This window comes from Crocuta crocuta, unplaced genomic scaffold (genome assembly GCF_008692635.1).
Source record: "Crocuta crocuta isolate KB4526 unplaced genomic scaffold, BGI_CrCroc_1.0 scaffold687, whole genome shotgun sequence".
Lineage (NCBI taxonomy): Eukaryota > Metazoa > Chordata > Mammalia > Carnivora > Hyaenidae > Crocuta > Crocuta crocuta.
This window is the reverse complement of record NW_027530182.1, coordinates 4,735,985-4,758,497: the sequence shown is the minus strand read 5'-3', so window position 1 is coordinate 4,758,497 and position 22,513 is coordinate 4,735,985. Positions and strand designations below refer to the sequence as shown.

General features: G+C 45.8%; 1 protein-coding gene across 3 annotated transcripts in view; it reads right to left on the bottom strand.

The window, feature by feature from the left end:
- Window positions 1-22,513, bottom strand: part of ACER2 (alkaline ceramidase 2) — a 78,787-nt gene that overhangs the window by 52,655 nt on the left and 3,619 nt on the right. For 2 of the 3 annotated variants that reach the window (XM_077765081.1, XM_077765082.1), the window contains exons 2-5: window positions 17,081-17,195; window positions 15,723-15,864; window positions 7,930-8,067; window positions 1,950-2,087 (exon numbers count right to left, since the gene is read on the bottom strand). In XM_077765081.1, coding sequence (XP_077621207.1) covers window positions 1,950-2,087; window positions 7,930-8,067; window positions 15,723-15,864; window positions 17,081-17,195 — 533 coding nt within the window. Of the gene's footprint in view, window positions 1-1,255; window positions 1,335-1,949; window positions 2,088-7,929; window positions 8,068-15,722; window positions 15,865-17,080; window positions 17,196-22,513 lie in introns of all 3 variants that reach the window. The other variant, XM_077765083.1, reaches the window with a different exon arrangement.

Genomic DNA, 22,513 nt, shown 5'->3' with positions numbered 1-22,513 from the left:
CTCGCAGTTTGTGAGTTCTAGCCCCAAACTGGGCTCTGTGCAGACACTGCAGAGCCTGCTTGGGATTCTTTCTCTCTCCCTCTCTATCTGCCCTCCCTGGACCCCCCCCCCAAATAAATTAATAAACTTAAAACATTTTTTAAATAAAGTAGAATTAGAGAAATAGACATAAAAAATCTGGAAGAAGGGCACCTGGCTGGCTCAGCCCATAGCATGTGTGACCCTGATCCTTGGGGTCATGAGTTTAAGCCTCGTGTTGCAGAGATTACTTAAATAAAAAAATCTTTAGGAAAAAAAAATCCAGAAGGATAAACCTCAGGTTGTTAACAATTGTTATCACTCTTTGGTAGACAGAATTATGAGAGCCTCTCTCTATACTTCTGTTTAAATTTGTTCTTAAAATGTCCTAACTGGTATAAAAACATGGTTCACCTTTGAAAAACAAAGCAGGAAGTACACCAAACTTAGAAAACAAATGAAGTTTGAGCCAAAATTATTAGTCTAATTTTTAAATTTGGCTTAAATTGCTAATGTTGGATTAATAAAAATGTACTGTATTGAATGAGGGCATCTTTGCACACATGTATACATTTATCAAAACATCAAATTATACCCTTAAAATCTGCATTTTAGGGGCATCTGGGTGGCTTGGTCAGTTAAGTGTCTGACTTCTCTCAGGTCACGATCTCATAGTTTGTGAGTTCAAGCCCCACATCAGGCTCTGTGCTGACAGTTCAGAGCCTGGAGCCTGCTTCCAATTCTGTGTCTCCCTTTCTCTATGCCCCTCCTCCCTTGAGCTCGGTCTCTCACTCTCTCTCTCTTAAAAATAAACACTTAAAAAATTTGCTTTTTATTATCTCCATCATAACTCAACAAACTCACACTAGTGAATCTATAGACTGTAAGCCAAGGTTGAACCTAAAAAATATCAGGCACAGGACCCTCAGACTAGAATCTCCAGTTCGTGCTGTTTTACTTTGTTTTGTGTTTTGCGAACAGTCCTGGGGGTCCCCAAGCCTTCCATGGAGAGCAAATTCTATCTCCTGTTGGAAATCTACAAATTCTCATGCTCAAGGAAATTCACACGAGTTCTTTTAAACCGCAGAGTTCTAGGCATCTCCTGGCAGAGGTCAAGCTTGTTCGGAATCTCGGCTCTATTAGTGTTTTTTCCAGCTCCTTACCACTGGAATTCTCCCTAGATGCTCTCAATTTACAAGGGCCATCCTAAACCAGATGTCTCTTGGTTCTTGTTTACCTTTTGCAGTCAGAAGTCCTGGCGGGTGGAGGGAAATGGAGAGAAACCGGGGACTCTGGGTTTGGCGCTGAAGCAGTTCCTAAGAAGAAACCACGCTGACTTCCTCCCTCAGCTTTCTGAGTGGAAACTGTCGAATGCTGTTCAGTAAACTGCTTGCTGCCTTTTATTTTTAAACTTGACCATGTAACTTGATAGATGCTCTAATTCCCTATGACTAAACTCTCAGGTGAGTGATCCTGAACAATGAGGCACTTTACCCCTCTGGGCATCCATCTCTTCTACCTGGAAAGGGAGTGGTTGAGACTGTGTCCCTAAATGACCTGTGACGCTGTCACCAGGGCATCCCAGGCCCCACATCCTATCTGTCCCAAGCCTTACCCCCCTCCCTAGAGATCTAGCTCAAGCTCCAGTTACAGATTTGGTTTCCAAGCTCCTTTACGCTGTAGTAATGGAGCTAGAGGTAAGAGACTGTGGACTTGAAACACACACAATTAGGTCTTTCAGTTCTGGCGAAGCCAGCTCCCTGGGACCCATTCTGCTTCTGACCATACTTTCTGTTGCTTCAGAAAGGCCTGACAGTCTCTGTGAGGAGACGGGCACTCAGGCTGTGCGTCCCCTCCCACACCTACCCACCCCGCAGGGAGAATGACGCCTGACCACAAGCACAGACCCGTGTCGCATCGCCGGGGCTTACCACACACAGTGCAGGTAGGGGAAGTGGAAAGACGACAGCAGCTCACAGAAGGCTCGGTCACTGATCCAGCAGAAGAGCGCAAGGGTCCACCAGAGGCCGGAGAAGAGGCCCAGCTTAAATACGCGCACATTGTCACACCTGCACAGGGATCCAGAGAGCAAGTTGCCATCAGGCCTGGTCGCCACCCAGCTCGCTGGTCACTTTGTTCTGGCTCCTCACATCCGCCTGGACCCTTGGCACCAGGGGTCCAACCCAACATACTGTCACCCCCAAGCTTGTGGATGTAGACACGGTATACACACAGATGGCCTCTCCTGCCACGTTCTCACCCAGGCCTTTCCCTCCTCCCACTCACATACCCAACCACCTTCTTGACAGGTCTACCCAGGTGTGATACGGACCTAAATTGAACACGTCCATAACGCACTCCCGATCCTTTCCCCTGCCTGAAACCTGTTTTTCTCCCAGCCCGCTCCGGAAGAGAGTCTTCCGTGCTTTTGGAAGCTCAGGCAAGAGCCTTGGAGTCCTTGTTCCCTTTCCACGGACCCCGCATCAGCTCGGCATTTAGTATATATCCAAAGTCTGGCCTATTCTACCCGCCCCGCCCGAGTCCACGCCACTGTCCTCTCCTGCCTGAGTCACAGCAACTGCTTCCTCCCACCCTCCTTCCCATGGTCTGTTCAAAGCCTCCCGTGTCTTCCTTTTCAACCAGGGGGAAAGCCCACAAGGCCCCACACGCCTCGGCTTCTCCTTTGCCCTCCCCCTGCTCTCCTGCCTACTCTCTCCCTCGCTGCCTCTGCTCATCTACCGCGCCACCCAGGGATCCCTGTGCTCCTCAAATATCCCGGGCGCACGGTTCCCAGACCTTAGCATCGGCTGCTGCCGCCACCTGGAACGCGCTTTCTCACCACATGACGGTGACCCACATGGCTCACTGTCTCCCACGTCTCTGCTTAAATGTCACTCGGTGAAACCCCTTCCTGAGGGGGTCTTTAACCACTGCACCCTCCCTCTCCACCCCCTAAGTGACTCCTCCCAATTCCCCATTACCTTCTTCTCTCCTGTGATCTCCTCTGTAGGGATCATAACCCCTCTAGCACCCTCCATGTGGTACCTATGTGTATACAGCGGGTCTTCCCTGCTACAGCCCTGAGCACACAGGGGGCTCCCACGATTTGCTGACTGAAGCAAAGGGCTCTCACCTACGCTGGGACAAAATGTGTTTCAGAAACAAATACCAACAGCCCAAAGAAAGTTCAATTGCCATTTCCTTTCCTTGTTCCCAAATTGCTCACAAGGGGGTGACTTCTATTCCTAGGGAGGAATGCCCAGAGGCAGCTGGCAGCTGAGGGTCCTTCTAAACCCTCCCTCAGTCTCCTTCTCCCCCCACCCCATCCCTCATGGAACGCTCCTCAATCAAGCTCTCTTTCCGGGACCCAGGGTCCAATGTGACATCTGCACCTGAGAAGGGGTCACACATCATATTTGTTGAACAAGTCAAGTGTCCAAAGCCTGACTTGCCGGTACCTTTCCTAGCTGCCTGACAAAAAAAAATCCACAAAACCCTCAGTAAAAACAGGACGGGCAGTAGGTTCAGAAAGACCTACTCAGAAAAAAACAACTGAGGGGAGCCTGGGTGGCTCAGTTGGTTGAGCTTCCAACTTCGGCTCAGGTCATGATCTCACGGTTCGTGGGTTCGAGCCCCGCGTCGGGCTCCGTGCTGGCAGTCAGCTCAGAGCCTGGAGCCTATTTCAGATTCTGTATCTCACTCACTCTCTGACCCTCCCCTGCTCACACGGTCTCTCTCTCTCTCTCAGAAATAAATGAAAATATTAAAAAAAATCTTTAAAAAAACCCAACTGAAATACCTTTTTGTAGGAGAGCTAAATGCATTCCTTGAAAAACTTTCAAAAATTTTCTGAAACAAGAGAGGTCCCCGACCGGAGAAACTAAATTCCTACTTAGCTTTGTTGAATGGCTCCCCCTCAGACCTGCTGTTCCCTCACAGAGGCTCAGCTCCTCCTCCTCTCGGCTCAGCTTTCTCTGCCTCCTCAGGTCTCAGCTTCAAGGGCACCTTCTCAGATAGACCTTCCCTGACAGCCCCCACCCCCCCCCCACCGATTACACTGTCCGCACCCCTATTTTCCTTCCTAACACTCCTCACTAGCTGACATCGTTTTTATTGGTGTAAATTATTTGTCTAATGTCCAGTATCCAACTAGACTGTAAGATCAAGAAGCTTAGGAGCCATATCTGCTCCAAGTATATGCAGCGCCTGGCCCAGGAGGGGCGTGATTTAAATGCTTGCTGGATGAATAGATAAGGAAGTAAGGGAAAATGTTCCATTAACATTCTAGTGAGCTAAGGAGCACGTTTTTGTTTTCGTTTTTTTTTTCTAGATTAAAATCAAGAAGATAACCTTGTTGACTGTGTAGCAAACTCTCTGAAGCCATGCCAGGCACCACGAAAGGTAAAATGAACTGGACCCTTGCCTTGCTATTTTAAAATGAAAATGGACCAAAAATATAAACAAATATAGACAATCTGGTAGAAAAGGACCCATGTACACTCAATTAAACCTAGAAATTTGGGGGTTACCTGGGTGGCTGGGTTGGTTAAGCGTCTGACTCTTACTTTTGGCTCAGGTCGTGATCTCCTGGGTTCGTGAGTTCGAGCCCCACATAGGGCTCTGCACTGCTGGTGTGGAGCCTGCTTGGGATTCTCTCTCTCTCCCTCTCTCCCTCTCCCCCTCTCTCTCTGCCCCTCCCTCGTGCGTGTTCGCTCTCAAAATAAACTTGAACCAAAATTTCTAGGTTTTTGTTTTTGTTTTAAGGAGCACAACCAGAACACAGCACAATATGCTGGAGAGGCAGTGTGTATATCAAGCGGCAAGAGAGGCAGAGCGTCAGGTGATTAGCCACATGCGGGGAAAGCCCTGCAGCATCAAGGTCTCCGGGTGGCCTGGTAATGTCCCTTCCTGTTTCTAGAGGGCCAAGTCCTGCCTGCTGCGGACCAGGCATATCTGCACTTTGGGTCTCACACCCATTTCTCAGGGCTTAGATCAAAATGTCAATGTGAGACTAAATGAAAAAAGCATTTTCATTAGACTAAAGGATTCATACAAGCAGAGCCTTACTTGAGGATAAAAACAAAAAAATCTGAGCTGATGGCTACAGTTTTCTCCCGGGCCCTCTGTTGTATTCTCAAGATTTTTCTCAACTGACTCTCTCCTATTCATCAGAAAAAAAGCGTCGACCTGAAAATATGTTAAATGCACCTGAGTCCCCGGTAGTACGACCCTGCCAAGAATTTCAGTAAATGTCAGTAATTGGTCATAACCTCCAATAAAATTTTGTTGCCTCCTGGTCTGAGAGAAGGTTCAGAAAGGAAATATGGAAATATGGAAAGAGGAGGAACAAGCTCTAGGAATGAGGCTAATGAGAAACAGAAAGCTTCCCCAGTTCCTTCTGAGCAGAGGAAGGTGGGATAAGAAATATTTAGCACATTACACATCATTGCTACTGACAACTGGGAAGGTCCTGGAAGGAAATGCAAAGAGCACTGAGGAGATCCCTTTGTCTGGGAATTACATCAAAGCAGGCCCACCGTCATCTTCACTCCCCCTGCTGGGACTCCGGTGGGGACTGAGACACAGCAGTGAACACAGCAGGCCTCACCCCTGCCTGCAGAGCCTACATGAAGCAGAGGAGAGTACACAAAACAACAGCACAAGTAATTTTTAATTACAGTCAGGCTGGGGGCTCAAAAGGAAGGCTGAGTTGCTATGATGGCATATAAACAGTTGAGCGAAAACAGGTTGAGTCAAAGACGATCCAGAAGTGAGCCAGGCAGGAGGTTTCAGAAGGAAAGGGACAAGGACCTGGGGACAGAAAGAGCTGAGCCCCCTTGGGGACGGGGACAGGGAAGGGCAGAACGGCTGAGGACAGAGTGTAGCTGGGAGCTTCATGCACGAGAGCAGCAGGCAGGGGCTACGTCAGGATTTTGAAGAGGAAGCCAGGCTTCTGCCTTGAGCAAATGGGTACATGATACTTCCATTTACTCCAGCTGGAAATACTGAGAGAGCCAGAACTGGAAAAGGCAGATCAGGAATCTGGCTGAATTCGAGATGGCTGGGACAGGTGGAGACAGAGGTCGGACAGGATGCCCCGTGGTGGAGGCAGGAGGAAGGACGGAGTCAGACACACACCTGGGAGTCATTTGCAGGTGTTTGGTAATTAACACAGTGACTGCAGATGAGCTCTTTCAGGGGGGAGTGTAGAGAGAGGAAAGCCGAGGTGAGCTGTCACCTTCAGAAACCCCCTACATGCGGAGCGCCTGGGTGGCTCAGTCAGTTGAGCGTCCGACTTTGGCTTGGGTCATGAACTCACAGTTCGTGGGTTCATGCCCCACGTCGGGCTCTGTGCTGACAGCCAGCTCAGAGCCTGGAGCCTGTTTCAAATTCTGTGTCTCCCTCTCTCTCTGACCCTCCCCAGTTCATGCTGTCTTTCTCTCTCTCTCAGAAATAAATTAAAAAAAAGAAAGAAACCCCCTACACGCAAAGCTGCACAGCAAACAAGGAGCTTACATGAGAACCTGAAAAGAAGCGGACTTCTCCAAGCCCACCGAAGGAAACCAGCAAGACCAGATCAGACCGTGTCTTTCCTCTGCAGCCAGTTTCTTTTTATTTTTTTTTATTTTTTTTAATGTTTTATTTCCTGAGAGAGAGAGAGAGAGAGAGAGACAGTGTGAGCAGGAGAGGGTCAGAGAGAGAGGGAGACACAGAATCTGAAGCAGGCTCCAGGCTCTGAGCTGGCAGTCAGGACAGAGCCTGATATGGGGTTCAAACCCACAAACCGCTAGATCATGACCTGAGCTGAAATCAGATGCTTAACCTACTGAGCCACCCAGGCGCCTCTGCAGCCAGTTTCTTAAAATACTTCTTCAATCACCTTTGACCCTGCCTGCTATTGTTGACATTCAAAGCAACCCCCAGAGGCAGAGTGGTGGGAAGAACCCTATATCTCCTCTCAAAATGAAGACTGAAGGGAAAGCTAACACCTTACACAGAGCAACTCTCACACAAAGGAAGAGAGATCCAAGACTTCAGTTAAGACATGCCACGTCCATAACAATGAGGACGTCATGAGTTAAAATGTGTTTCTAACCATGGACACCAAGAAAAAGCCGCGTTTTCAGGGTATTAAAATAAGGGCAGCAGTTAGATATATTTGGGGGCTAAAGAAGTCATGTACACACAAGGCTACACTATTGCTGGATATCAACCTGACCTGAGTATACAACTTTCCAAAGGAAAATCCTTATGCAAATAGCAAAGGCTTTACCTGATAGGCTGTAAATAAGAGACCAAGCCTCAGAGAAAATCACACAGTCAACAGTATTCTACCCGGAGTCAATGTTGCCTTGTATATAGACATTCATCTTTCCTTCTGTGTGTGAATGCAATAGCCTCGTTAGGACTTCTCTCCTTATTCTCATCCTAGGAACAGATCTATTCGTTGTACAGAACTAAGTCTTAGGTCCTTGAGATCTTCCTGCTAAGCTAGCTTCGATCACTGGGATGCACTGCATCCACTAAACAGCTGCTCCCCTCTTTCTGGGAGTGAGATCGTTAACATTTTAAACCAAACCATCAAATGTGCTCTCAGTCCAATAGTCAAAAACTATGTGCAGGGGTGCCTTGGTGGCCCAGTCGGTTAAGTGTCTGACTTCGGCCCAGGTCATGATCTCACGGTTTGTGGGTTCCCTGCTCCCACTGTCTCTCTCCCTCTCTCTCAGAAATAAATAAAACTTTAAAAAATTAAAAAAAAAAAAAACCCAACTATGTGAAGAGTCCGATTCCTCCTCCACATTTGAGGGTATTAAAAAAAAAAAAACAAACAAACAAACAAAACACGAGAAGCTGGCATGTTCCTAACACAGGGACAGCCTGAGGGGCAGGCAGGAAGATGAAGGCACTCACCTCCTTAGCTCTGCAACCAGTAGCACAGTGCAAGGAACCCCCAGGGTCATCAGAGAGATGTTGTTGATGGCAGGCTTGACAAACGCCAGACACGTTGTAACCGCAGACAGGACGCATACCACCGCCTTGAACCTGCCCCTGAATCGATGGAAGCAAAACCAAACTGTTAGCAGAGGAGGTCTTGTCCATTTGGTGAATGCTGGCAAAGCACAGGCACCACAAGTGGAAACGCAAGCTGAGAAGATGTCGGGCGCAACATACCAGGAGTCTCAAACCCACTCACACCTGTGGGCTCACTAACTCTACTTCTAAGAGTTTATTCTTAGGAAAGAGCCAGAAATTTTCAAAATATTTAGACAGGAGGTGCCTGAGTGGCTCGGTCAGTTGAGCATCAGACTCTTGATTTTAGCTCCAGTCATGATCTCACGGTTCATCGGACTGAGCCCCTCATTGAGCTCCATGCTGACCGCACAGAGCCTGCTTGGGATTCTCTCTCCCTCTCACCCTGTCCCTCCCCTGCTCACACACTCTCTTAAAAATGAATAAACGAACTTAAAAAAATTTTTTAGCCAAGAGAATGGTGAAATGAGAATCCATCTAAGTCCCTGAGGGTGAGATACGGATAATTGTTTTCTTAGTGTCACTTTTCTATTGTTTTCCAATATTGTACAGCAGGGTTTAGCAAACTTCTGTCAAGGGTGAGAGAGTAAATATGTTAGGTTTTGAAGGTCACAAGGTCTCCCCAGCTACTCAAGTCCGCCACTGGGGACAGTAAGGGATTGGGCACGGCTGTGAGCCAATAAAACTTGATTTACAAAAACAGGCAGTGGACCCGTTTGGCTCACAGGATGTAGCTTGTCACCTGTTCTACAAGGTGAATGTCTAAGGCTTTTATAAGAAAACCAGGGACTATTAACAAACCATAGAGCTTCCTGGTTGAAAAGAAAAAAATCTGTGTCTATCACACAAAACTAAAAGTCTTAAGAAAAAATTCTAACCGTGTCTATATTTCCCGGCAAGTCATAGTCTGGCATGCATTGGAATTTTGTGTTGACAAGTTGACAGGTCTTTGACCTGACAAATCTTAGAAAAATACCATCCTCACACCCTTCAGTGGAGGCGCTTTCGGTAGAAAGAGCCAGTAGTGGCGACGTGATCCTGGACACGCTCCTCCTTCTCTCCCTGGGACTCCATTTCCTTATCTATAAAACGAAAAGCCTGGACTAGATGATCCTAAGGCCTCCTCCATGACTGAAATTTAGGAGCACATGATTTTCCTGAAGTTTCTTTTATTCCTCATTAGCACAATTTACTTTGGCCGTGAGCCCTGGAACAGGCCACAGTTGGGAAACCATTTTGAATGAGATTCCATTATAAAGAACTCAAAGTACATTGAAACCTCCAAAATACAAATTTATCTCTTCGAGAGGAAAACCATTTATCATCAAGGCACAGGAAATCATTGATGGAGCTGCCAACTTTCTGGCTGGAACGGACAGGAATTGTAGCCCTGAACTTCAATTCGAGGGGGAAAAAATACATGTGTGGGAAAGGGTCCAGGCAGCAAGTCCTCAGGAGAATGCCGTTTCCCTCCTGGCCTTGGCTGACATCCTTTGCTACTGGATGAAAGGCTACCTGCTCCACTCTGAGGACGACAGCCCGCAGCTCCTCCCCACCCCCATCACATATCCAGCCCTTACGGACCCACAATAACTCTTTCACTGAGTTTTGAGATTCTATGACCCACCCCAAGGCCTCTCAGCCTTTTTAGATAGGAAATAACCATAAAAAACATTCCTCAATTCCATCATGTCTCTAGATCAATGGTTTAGGGATGGGCTAGTGAGAGCAATGGTGGTTTAAGCACAGGTGTTCCAGCTAACAGATGGGCATCACTTTCTCCCTCCATCCCCTAGTGGCTGTGGGACCTCTGGCAAGTCACAAAAATCTCCAAGCCTTGGGTTTCCGTACCCCATGGTGTTTCTCTAGGCATTAAAGCACTTAACACAGTGCCTGCTGCATGGTGTGTGCAAATAAAACCCACTCTTAGTGTGTTCATTACCATCGTTTGAGAATAGATGTGATTTTAAATCCTGTTATTGTGAACAAGATCTACTCTCTGGGAAAATCTGACTGGGCTGGCATTGCTCTGTAGAGTACTGCCAAGCAGCTCAAAGGCAGCAAGCTTGACGAAACTTGCTTTCCTTAAGGAGAACACAGGCCACACACACACACATCGGTCCAGAGGATGTGGGGGGAATGCGCTTCAAGAAGGTGGCTTAGCCAACAAAACAACCTGTGAACATACAAATCCACAACCAGCAGAAGTCACAGGGCCAGCCCAGCTGACCCCAGAGGTCCTGGGTACCAGAGAGCTGGGAATGTCCAGGAGCGAGGGATGCTGACAGGCTGTTATCAGTGACACCAGGCAACCCCTACTGTGGTCTCTGGTCCTATTCTCAACTTTCCAGCCCATTGTGGGCTCAAACTGGTGATAAGGTCAAGGAACCCATATCCCCATTTCTTCAATTCCCCCAATCAAAATCTGATAGCCTAACACCATCAACATAACATTATAATAAAGCTGCTACTCTTGTTATCATTAGTCCCCATCAGAGCAGTGGTCTTCAACCATATCAGACCCTGAGCCCCTTTTTTATAGCAAAACCTTGGTAACGCCCCCCTTTTAAAATAAGTTTATGGGGGGGAAGTGTGTGTGTGTTAGCAGGGGGAGGGGCAGAGAGGGAGAGAAAATCTGAAGCAAGCTCCCACTGTCAGCATAGAGCCTGACATGGGGCTCAAACCCTCGAACTGTGAGATCATGACCTGAGTCGAAGTTGGATGCTTAACTGACCAAGCCACCCAGGCACCCCTGCCCCTTTTACTCTTCCAAAGTAAAACTGACTTATGGATGATAAAACTCCATCACTGTAACCACCAAAAATAGGTCCACAAACTTCCCAGATGTCTCTTAAGGGATGGAAAGGTCCCTGGTTAAGATCCACTGCTCTAATGGCCAATGACCCAGAGAGTCCAAGCCCCTCGCCCCAAGTCACCCAGCTAGAGCAGGATGGCCAGACCCTAGTCTGCACCCAGGCAATTCAGGATTCAAAAACTGAATTGGATTATAAAGTGAGAGCTGTCCCTAGATCATGTGGAAGAAAATCATAAAAAAAAAAAAATCACAGGAGAATAAAATCTTAAAGAAACAGAAACAATTAGCCTATAAGAGTTCTTTGTTCTTGGAGTTTATTTTCTCAAAACGAAAATGTTTAGGAATTAATAACCATCAACAGCTGAGTGTATGAAGATTCTTAGGACATTCTAGGCAAGATAAAAGAAAGCTTTTTTTTTTTTTGAACCTGCTAACTATTCCTATTTATATCATAAACTTCAGTAATTTCCCCACTGTTCTAGCCCTTACCTTCAAAACACTTACCCATGTTAGCCATTCATGATAACTGCTAGCATATACTGAGTCCTTACTCTGTACAAGACACAGTAGTATATATTTTATAGGATTTTCCCATATATTTTCAACCACATGACTGAGGTACTCCAACTATTTCCACCTTACAGATGAGCAAAATGAGGTGCCAGAGCTTTAAAAAACAAACCTACCACACAAAGCCATGTCTTCTGCTATAATCACTTAACCACCAGGCTCCACTGTCCTTCCTCCAGAAATCTCAGGCTGGAACTATTTTTCATGTGTTTTTAGAACTATTCCTGCAAAGTCTAAATCACTAAGAGACCGTAACCGGTAAATTTAGACAGCCAAGCCACACGATCCCTGGTTTTGACGTGACGTCCTTGGTCTGGCCCACCACTTGGGCACAGAGCTGCACCTGTCCCCACCTCACAGGCAGGGAGGCCCACAAAAGGGGGTTTGGTCTTCTTGCTCTGCCAGCCACTGACAAGTTGAAGGCAGACAAATAGAACTGAAATCCTTATTTATAGTGTGCGACTCTCCCCTGCCACCATCTCTTCTCTTGGTTCATTCACATCTTCAATTCCTATTTTCTCCTTCAATGTATGTGCATTTCTCCAAAATGCTAGGCAGAAATCTCCACGTGCCACTGGTAGTAATGAAAGCTAACTCTGGACACTCACCAGGTGTGCTCTGCAGGGTCCCCTCACAAGATGATTATTTACCTCAGCTGACAAGTGAAGAAACAGGTGCCTGGGTGGCTCAGTCAGTTAAGCTTCCGACCTCAGCTCAGGTCATCATCTCAAGGTTCGTGGGTTCGGGTCCCATCGGGCTCTCTGCTGTCAGCACACAGCCTGCTTCAGATCCTCTGTCCACCCTCACCCCCGCCCCGTCTGCCCCTCCCCAGCTCACATGCATACTCCCTCTCAAAATAAGTAAACTTAAAAAAAAAAAAATGAGGAAACGTAAAACTAAAGAGTCAAGACAGGTCACACTGTTTGTAGGCAGAAAAGCTAGGATTCAAACCCACAGGGTTTCCAAAGCCAAGGACATAGACATCTGGGATGCTCAGGGCCTCCAAGGACTCTCACAAGCTGAAGACAACAGGGTCACATCCAGAGAAAAGGTGCAGGGTGTTGGCGATGGAAAAGTCCCAAGTAGTCACACACATCTCTGCCCCATGATATGGGTTTCATTATTAAGGTTGGTAAGCTTTTCATAACTACATCCATTTTCTTCTCTCCTGCTCCTAACATTTCCCCACTTGTCCCTTCAAGAAGTAAAAAAGAAAACCTTTCTCTTTCATGAACACATTAAAACCTGTCACTTGGAGGGGCGCCCAGGTGGCTCAGTAGGTTAAGCGACCGACTTCGGCTCAGGTCATGATCTTGTGGTCCATAGGTTCGAGCCCCACGTCGGGCTCTGTGCTGACAGTTCAGAGCCTGGAGCCTGCTTGGGATTCTGTGTCTCCCTGTCTCTCTGCCCCTCCCCTTTCCCGCTCTCTCTCTCTCTCTCTCTCTCTCTCTCAAAAATAAAGAAAGATTAAAAAGATTAAAAATAAGATAAAAACTGTCACTTGGAATTTCAAGCGGCACCTGCATGGGGCCATGAACAAACAAAACCATTTTTTCATGTTCACAGCTTCTCCCTCTGATCCTAGAGCTTGAAAGATCAGATCTGAGAACAAAGAGGCTCCTGGGTGCTCAACCCCACCCCCATCCCCCTCTCCACCTCCTAGGGCTTTTTAAGCATTTCCAGTCATTCTCCTGAAGCTGAACGAGCACAACAAGACTGGAAACTGGAGACCGCCCAAACCAACCTGCTGCACATGAAAACCTACCTCCTCCACTGCGGAGAAAGCCTCAGCCAATGAGACAGTATTTCTCCCCAATACCAAGAATGCCCTTCTTTTCACTTCTTTAAGCAGCTGGCTCACTCCCTCGTGTTTCAGTGATCCCGTAACCTTGAGGATACTTTCCCAGCTCCATGATACTCAAAGTATTATTTAATTCAAATCCTGCTCTGTACAATGAAGACTGTTAGCTAGGTCACTTGAAGTATGCCTTCTCCCTGTCTCATTTCAAAATAATTGTTTAGTTTTAAAAATTAACATGCACTCTTTGTTTAAAAACAAAACCTAGGGGCGCCTGGGTGGCTCAGTCGGTTAAGGTCCAGCTTCAGCTCAGGTCATGATCTCATGGTTCATGGGTTCGAGCCCTGCATCGTGCTCTCTGTGCTGACAGCTCAGAGCCTGGAGCCTGCTTCAGATTCTGTGTCTCCCTCTCTCTCTGCTCCTCTCCTGCTTTCGCTCTGTCTCTCTCTGTCTCTCAAAAATGAATAAATGTTAAAATACATATATATTTTTTTAAAAACCCAAAAACTATACAGCAGTATAGATTTAAAGCAAAAGTGGCAGTTCCTCCCCCCTCCCCATTCCTAAGAGTAGCCAATGGTAGTGGGTGCCTGTCTTCCTCCTCCACACATTTCTGTGCACATACAAAAACATATACTCAAAAAGAGATGAGTTCATTTATTCTACAACTAGGATACCATGTGCTTCTTGCTGCCAGCATGTTTTCTAGACATTCCTCCACCTCCATCCATAGAGAAGAGCCTCATCTTTAATACCTATAAAATTCCTACTCCTGTTCACAGTACCAGAAAAACTGTAAGGAATGATTTTATTTTCCTAGTATAGCTCTCCCCTGAGTATACTCCACTTGCTTAATTGAATCAATGTTTTTAGACTACATCTACATACAGTGACAAAACACTGTGCCCTATGGAGAAATACATGTGGGCAGTATGTTCTCGGAACACTTTTCATCTTTATGAGGCTGGCTCTCTTCTGTTCCTTCAGATATTGACAAACCTCACCTAGCTCCTCAGAAAGGCTGTCCCTGGGGCGCCTGGGTGGCTTAGTCGGTTAAGCGGCCGACTTTCGCTTAGGTCATGATCTCGCGGTTCGTGGGTTCGAGCCCCTGCGTCGGGCTCTGTGCTGACTGCCAGCTCAGAGCTTGGAGCCTGTTTCAGAGTCTGTGACTCCCTCTCTCTCTGACCCTCCCCTGCTCACGCTGTCTCTCTCTTTCCTAGAAACAAATAAAACATTAAAAAAAATTTAAAAAAAAAAAAAAAAAAGGCTGTCCCTGACCAAACTCTAAATCAGTACCCCATGTCACCACTACGCCCTTACCAGCTTTACTTTTTATCATGCCACTTACCCTAATATTCTGTTGTCTGTCTGGTCATTGGTTTGTAGCCTCTCAACCTTCAGTATGCGCTCACTGAAGGCAGAGACTCTACTGTTTTTGCTTACTTCTATAACCCCGTGCCTCGAAAATTGCATAAAGTGTTCAAGAAAATATTTACTAGGTGGATAACTATATAAGCATCATAATAGATATGAAAATGCGTCCTGTGGGGCGCCTGGGTGGCTCAGTCAGATAAGCATCTGACTCTTGATTTCGGCTCAGGTCATGACCTTGTAGTTCCTGAGTTTGAGCCCCACAGGGGCTCCACACTGACAGCATAGAGGCTCCTTGGGATCCTCTCTCTCCCTCTGCCCCTCCCCTGCTGGCTTACTCTTTCTCTCTCAAAATAAACATTAAAAATCTTTTAACAAATAAAATAGGGGTGCCTGGGTGGCTCAGTCGGTTAAGCATCTGACTTTGGCTCAGGTCATGATCTCATGGTTCGTGGTTTCAAGCCCCACATCGGGCTCTGTGCTCACAGCTAGCTCAGAGCCTGGAGCCTATTTCAGATTCTGTGTCTCCCTCTCTCTCTGACCCTCCTCTGCTCACACACACTCTCTCTCAGAAATAAATAAAACATTTTAAAAAATTAAAAAATAAATAATAAATTTTAAAAATGCATCCATTCCTGAAATTGTGAATTTCCACCTTGGAGGAGTGTGTGTGTGTGTATCTTAAACTATAAACCAAACTATAGAATCTACAACTGCAAAAACTAATTCCTTAGTGGAGTTCTACTGTAAACTTCTCAAATGGTAGAACTGGATTGGACTCAAGGAAAGATTCTGGCAGCAAATCAAAGGTCTTTAAACTACCATTCCGTAATCTCTCTCCCACTGAAAATCTTTCCCCTTTTGTTCACATCCTATAAGGGAGACATTTGACTTTCTGCCCCAATAGCATATACATTCTTCACCAAGTATATTAAAATTCCCTCCTTGATCAGCTTGTTTGTGGCCTGACACAATAAACAATCAGTGGAAATTCAACAAGTATCTGATAAGCTCATCACAAGGTTAGGCTCCATTGTGTGCTGTTTTTCTTGATACGTATATGGATACAGTGGGTACTGACCCTAGCAGTGAATGCAAAAATGGTTAGCACAAGCTTACCTGTCATTCCGAAAGATCTTTGGTAGATACCTTCTGGGGAACCACATGGCCAGAGCACACATCAGAACCCAAAGGATGGCAAGTTCATCAAGCATCTGACCCAAAAAACTTAGGGTTGCATGGAAGTAGACGGATCCAATTCCTAGAATCAATCACAACCCATCACAAAGGTCATGACAGAAGAACAGACTCACAAGTCCAGGGCACTGCTGAAGAAGAGCCCTTTCTTCTTCTTTTTTTTAAAACTAGTTTATTGTCGAGTTGGTTTCCATACAACACCCAGTGCTCATCCCCACAAGTGCCCTCCTCCATGCCCATCACCTCCCTCCCATCAGCCCTCAGTTTGTTCTCAGATTCCAAGAGTCTCTCATGGTTTGCCTCCCTTCCTCTCCCCAACTATTTTTCCCCTTCTTCTCCCCCATGGTCCTCCGTTAAGTTCCTCCTAATCCTGCTATACGTGCAAACATATGGTAGCTGTCCTTCTCTGACTGACTTATTTCACTCAGCATAACACCCTCAAGGTCCATCCATGTTGCTACACATGGCCAGATTTCATTCTTTCTCATTGCCATGTAGTGTTCCATTGTATAGATAAACCACATCTTCTTGATCCATTCGTCAGTTGATGGACACTTAGGCTCTTTCCATGTTTTGGCTATTGTTGAGAGTGCCGCTATGAACATTGGGGTACATGTACCCTTTCAACCAATCGCTGTCCCAATCACCAGATCACACTCTCCCTGAAAGCAGAAGCTAAGGGCAGAAACCCATACCCCCCAGGCATGCACACTTGAAGCCTAGAAAAAGGATCTCAAGGAGGACCCAATGTGAGCACGTCAGAACTTCAATAATCCCACAGTTGGACACACTCTGTCCTCATCCATCAAGGCTTCAGGGAAACAGGCAGTAAATAAGTCAACATTCTCTCACTGTTAAGTATTCCCAACCCAACTATGGAAGGAAATGGAAACTGCATAAGTATTTCCCAGAACAATGGAGGTTCCCAACATCTAGAATTTTCTCTTTTTAAAATTCTGATCCATTAGATCAAAGTCTCATCAGAGTTCCATCATTTCATGTCATTGTCTTTAGAAGTTCTCAGAAAATGGCACTGACACAGCACCAACAGCCATTACATAAATAACTTTTGAATGCAATTAAGTGATAATTAGAGTCAACCTCGTTATCAAGCCAGTATTCAAAAGAGTCCTCCTTCTGGCGTCAAGGGAGCAAAATAAAAGTTGGCTGAGATGTCAGAGTGACTTCGGTTTACAAAACATAATGTTCAAATAGGACAGGAAGTGTGCAGAATTCCATTTCCTCCCTTTCAGCCCATGCTTGAAAATGAATCCACTTACCCACTACAACTAAGAGAGTCCATATTAAGTAGATGCCACTGTTGAAGCATGTTGCATACTGACGAAACAAGCACATGCAGATGGGCGGTAAGACGAAAAATAAGACGTTGCTGATCTGGGGGAGGGATATAAAATGAAAAGAGAATTATTACTAAGTAAAAGGGCACAAAATAAAACAGTACATTCCAAGTACGCTCTTTGCGAACTGGGAAGCATGTGGTCACACATCTTGTTTAAGCTCTTCCATCTTTTTTTTAAACTGCAGACACAGGGACATTTAAGACTTCTTTCATGGGGATTCCCTCCCATGTCTTGATTATGGGAGCAGCTTCAAACCTACTTTTAGACAAAGATCAAATTTCCAGATTCTAGTATGGATTTAAGCCTCTTCTCTCTCCAGGGGGTATCGGCTTTTAAATATACATATATATGTTATCTAATGTATTAAAATAGTGTCATTTCAACACATAATCACTATTTAGATATCACTAATGAGCTATTCTTTTGTTCACATAAAGCTCTGAAGTCCAGTATGAATTTCCTACTTCCAGCACCCATCCATCCATCAGCCCAGCCGTATGATACGTGCTCAGCAACCACACGTGGCCAGTGACCACCATGCTGGCCAGCTCACCTGGAATTTTTTTAAATTTACTTTTTGTCTTTTTTGGGGGAGGGGTCATAGCCAGTTCTTTTATCCCAAATTTTATTAAATTGAGGTAAAATTCAGGCAGTGTAAAATTAACCATTTTAAAGAGTACAATTGAGTGTCCTTAAATACCATCATAATAGACAACCATCATCTCTGTCTAATTCTAAAGCATTTTCATCACCCCCAAGTGAAATCCTATACCCAGTAAGCAGGCCCTTTCTACTCCCTCCTTCCTGCCCCAGACCCTGGCAACCACTCATCTGCTTTCGGTGTCTATGAATTCACCTATTCTGGGTATTTCATGAAGGCAGAACCCTATAATAATATAGGGCCCTCATGTCTGGCTTCTTTTGCTTCACATAATGTGTTTGCAGTTCATCCAGGTAGCACATATTGGTACTTCCTTCTTTTTTGTGGCTGAATAATACTCCATCTGAAATGCCACGTTTGTTTATCCTTTGCCAACAGTGCTGCTACAACCATCGTATACAAGTTATTGAGTATGCATGTTCTTCTGGGCATATGCCCAAGCTGGCATCACCGGATACAGTCGCAATTCCGTATCTAACTTACTGAGGAGCTACCACACTGTGGCCTACGGTGGCTGCACCATGTTACATTCCTACCAGCAACATACCAAGGCTCTAATTTCTCCACCACTCTGCCAACGCTTGTGATTTTCTGGTGGTTTTTGTTTTCAAATAGGGCCATCCTAGAAGGTACAAAGTGGTAGGGACATTCAGCTTTTTAAGTTTCACTTCTAACCATGACTCCTAAATGACTGCAGGCAGAGGAAGTGTGCAGAACGTGAAGACCGCAGCTAAGTCGAAAAGGGCAACGCCAGTGGGGANACAAAAAAAAAAAAAAAAAAAAGAAAAGAAAAGAAAAAAGACTAGAAAAAAATTTTCAGAGATAGGAGGCTAGAGCAAGATGAATTCCAGAAAGTGAAGAGCCTGGCATCCTTCAGAAGAAAAGACTAGTCACCCACGTTGAACAGCACAGAGAAGGCCACAGGGGAACTGAGAGGATGGGTGTCTGAACTGAACTGAAGAGCCAGGGTAGAAAGGCTTTTCCAGACCTAGGAAATCACACCTGTGCACAACTAACCAAAACGCATGAGCAAACCCCAGGACTTGAGCTACACAGGTGAAGACTGGCAATGTCAGTGGCCTATGCAGGCCCCTTTCACCATCTGGGAGCAAGAGTGCTTAGAAGTGATACCACTTCTAGAAAGGGAAAAAGACCAGATAGGAGAAAAATAAGTGAGGAGAGGAAAACCAGATCCCACAGCAGCAGTGGGATGGGAACGGGGGCTGTGCCTGAGGTGAAAATCTAAGACTGAAATCCCCAGTGGGACTGCACCATACTGGAGAAAAGGGCACTCTTCCTGGCCGGTCTGGTCCCATGGGGATCTTCTCCTTCCCACATGAGAGGCCCCTGAGCTACTTGTGACCCTGAGTGAGAATACAAATAAATGGTCTCAGATATCTCATCCGGTGTACGGTCTCCAGCCTTAGAAACACAGCCAACACTCCTTCACTAAGCAGGTAAGGAGGAATAGTGTATGGTCTACGTACACTATCCACAGCAGGCTGTGGTTCACGGTCATGAACACAGCCTTCAACCTTCCAAGGAATCATTTAAAGAATGACAGATCATTAAGAGTTAAAATGAGAGGGTTTAAGGACCATCCCTTGTTACAAGGGGCAACACATGAGGGTCCAGAAAGCCTCCAAGGCTGGCCAAGGTCAAAGAGGCAACCACTCAGAACAGGCTCATTTTTCCCGCCAAGCTCCTAGTCACACTCCGGCCTCCTCGGCTTAACTTCTCAAGGGTTATCTAGAAACTCTGAACGGTACCTGAAGTGTGCCCGTAGCGCGTGATTTCACTGCAGCTCTCCTGTTAAGCACAAAAGGAAGGAAAGGGGTAGGGGAGAAGGAGAAACTGGAACTGTTATACCATAGGTAACTTAAAACCTGATCTTTCTCCTTGCTTCTACATAAATGTGTTCTCTTGTTTAAAGAAAGCTAAAGTCTCCTTGCTATCCTCCTCCCTAGAGACGACCGTTATGCTCAGATTCACAGCCTTCAGGTCATTTTCTTTGCATTGATGTGACTACACAGAGATCACAGATAATAACATCATCACTCTGCTTCCTTTTCTCACTCAACAGACCATGCAAACCTTTTCATCTTCGTTCAGACAGACTGACCTCACTTGCTCTATCTCCTGCACATGGCAGCAGTTTATTTAGCAATTCCCCAGTGCAAGGAGGTCCAATTTATAGCTCCTCCTACAATGCTGGGAAATAGAAGACCTTTTGCTTTTTACCCCAATATATCTTTTTTTTTTTTTTTAAGTGTCACGCCCAGCATGGGGCTTGAACTCAAAACCCTGAGATCAAGATTTGGATGCTCTACTGATGGAGTGAGCAAGGCACCCCATTTACCCCACTATATCTTTATTGCCTCAAGTCCTTGCAACATGCCTCTCTTCAGCCAGGTGTAACCATCTACTGCCCAGTTCCCCGCCCCCCCTTCAACTGGCTCTGTATGGTATGGTATAACAATTTACATTCCCACCATCAATGTGCACATTAATCATTGTTCAATGTATTTACACATTGCTCACAAAGGGATGAAGTTCTCTATTATACCTGTAGTAAAATCATGGGACTTCACTTAAAAAAATTTTTTTTTAATGTTTATTTTGAGAGAGACAGTGCAAGTCGGGGAAGGGAAGAGAGAGAGGGAGACACAGAATCCGAAGCAGGCTCCAGACTCAGCTGTCAGCACTGAACCCCATGAGAGGCTCGAACCCACAAACCGCCAGATCATGACCTAAGCGGAAATCGGCCACTCAACCGACTGAGCCACCCAGGCGCCCTCAAACATTTGTTTAAGGCACGTATTAAGGAGTTCAATTTAGTTTAGCCCCATCTTAACCTATGCTCCCAAATAACACACAAATCACATTACTGCCACTTTCCAGCCCAAATCTATCAGTGACTGTTGGCCTTCGTCTATGAAAAGGGAAAGACCAGATTAGGGGAAGACTCTCCCCAAGACAAAAAGAGGAAGGAACTCCTAAAGAAACAGAGAAAACAAACAAGTCCTCGTTAAAACACACATTCAATAGCTCCATCTCTTCTGAGAAATGAACTTCCCCTTACAATTGTCTGGGTCGCTCAAGTTGAACAGTTCAGCCAAGGGTATTTTTTTTTTAAAGCCTACTGCTTTGGAGAATCGGTTTGCTTCACGTCTGCAGAGCAGATTTTTTTAATTACAAGGAAACCACAATTTTAAAATGTATTAATGATTTCCTCAGAAATTTCCTCATTCCAAGAATTCCTCCATAACGTCGCACCAAAATAATCTGGAGGAACAGACGGCAATCTCCTCCTGACGCATGGGAGTGTGAGCTTTCCCAGGCAGTGGGTACATGCTGACACAGCAATGGGCTGAAAGATTTTCTGAGCAGGCGCTTCATAAACAGCCAAGGGGCCTTCCCCTAGAAGTGCAGACGCTCTGTGCACCATAACGGTAGGCAGACTTTGAATGCTCCATTCCACCGTTCCCCTCCTGCCATTGGATGACCAACTCTCTCAATCGGCCTGGTACAGAGGAGGGCTCCGGGGGCATGGGGCTCTCAGTTTTCAAATCGGCGAGGCCTGAACAAACCAGAACAAGCTGGTCTTTGCAAGAAGACTTCTTGCAAAACTCCTGCACGGTACACCGGCCATGAATGCTAATCGTACCCTTGCCAGCCTGGACACCTCTCCAGAAGGGCCTTCACCACCCAATGACTGTCTGCAGGTCTGGTCTCTGTGACAGGTACACAGCAGTTGCCCAATACATACACCTATAGATGAAAAGATACAGGATAGGGGCGCCTGGGTGGCTCAGTCGGTTGAGCATCTGACTTTAGCTCAGTTAATGATCTTCCGGTTCGAGAGTTCGAGCCCGGCAAGGGACTCTATGCTGACAGCTCAAAGCCATGTTTCTAATTCTGTGTCTCCCTCTCTCTCTCTCTGCCCTCTCCTGCTCACATTCAGTCTCTCTCTCTTTCAAAAATAAATACTAAAAAATTTTTAATAAAAAAATTTAAAAAGATACAGGATATAGGTAATTCTGCTCTACAGTATAGGAGCCATGGGCTTTGGCATATCAGAACTGCTTTCCTTATCTTGTTGGCAGACGTAATTGGGAAAGGCAACAGATCATGAGCTGATCTTATGCATATATTTTGCTTCCACACTGTTTTCAGCACTACTTGATTTCTTTCTGACCCTGAGTCACTGCCCAGTGACAGAGTCCCCAAAGGCAAAGCCCGGTGGTTAAAAAAACAGACCCTACTTTTCTCAGAAGTGGCAAGTTTTAGAGTCTTTCTCTTCAGCATGACTAGAGCCTGAAAACTTAAAACCTATAAAGGAACTCCAGTCAATAAAAATTGCATGTGGAAGAAACAGTACAAAATGTGCACAAGCAAATGGTTGTGAAAGAGCATGACATGTTCTTGGAAAGGGTACTTGGGCTTGGCTAAAGCCAGGGATGATGACGAGACTTGAGGCAATGGAGATTCGCAGAGCCCCAAAGAAAAATGCTTTGTGCACCCAAACGTTGCCAGTGGGATATAAACTAGGGCTGTCTCTGGTGGGCCATTTGGCAATAATTATCAGCCTTTAAGTAAACATTCTCCTTGATGCAGCAATTCCCATAGAGGATTAGTACTTGGAAAAAGTCTCCAGATGCACGTATGAGGATATTCACTGCATCACCGCT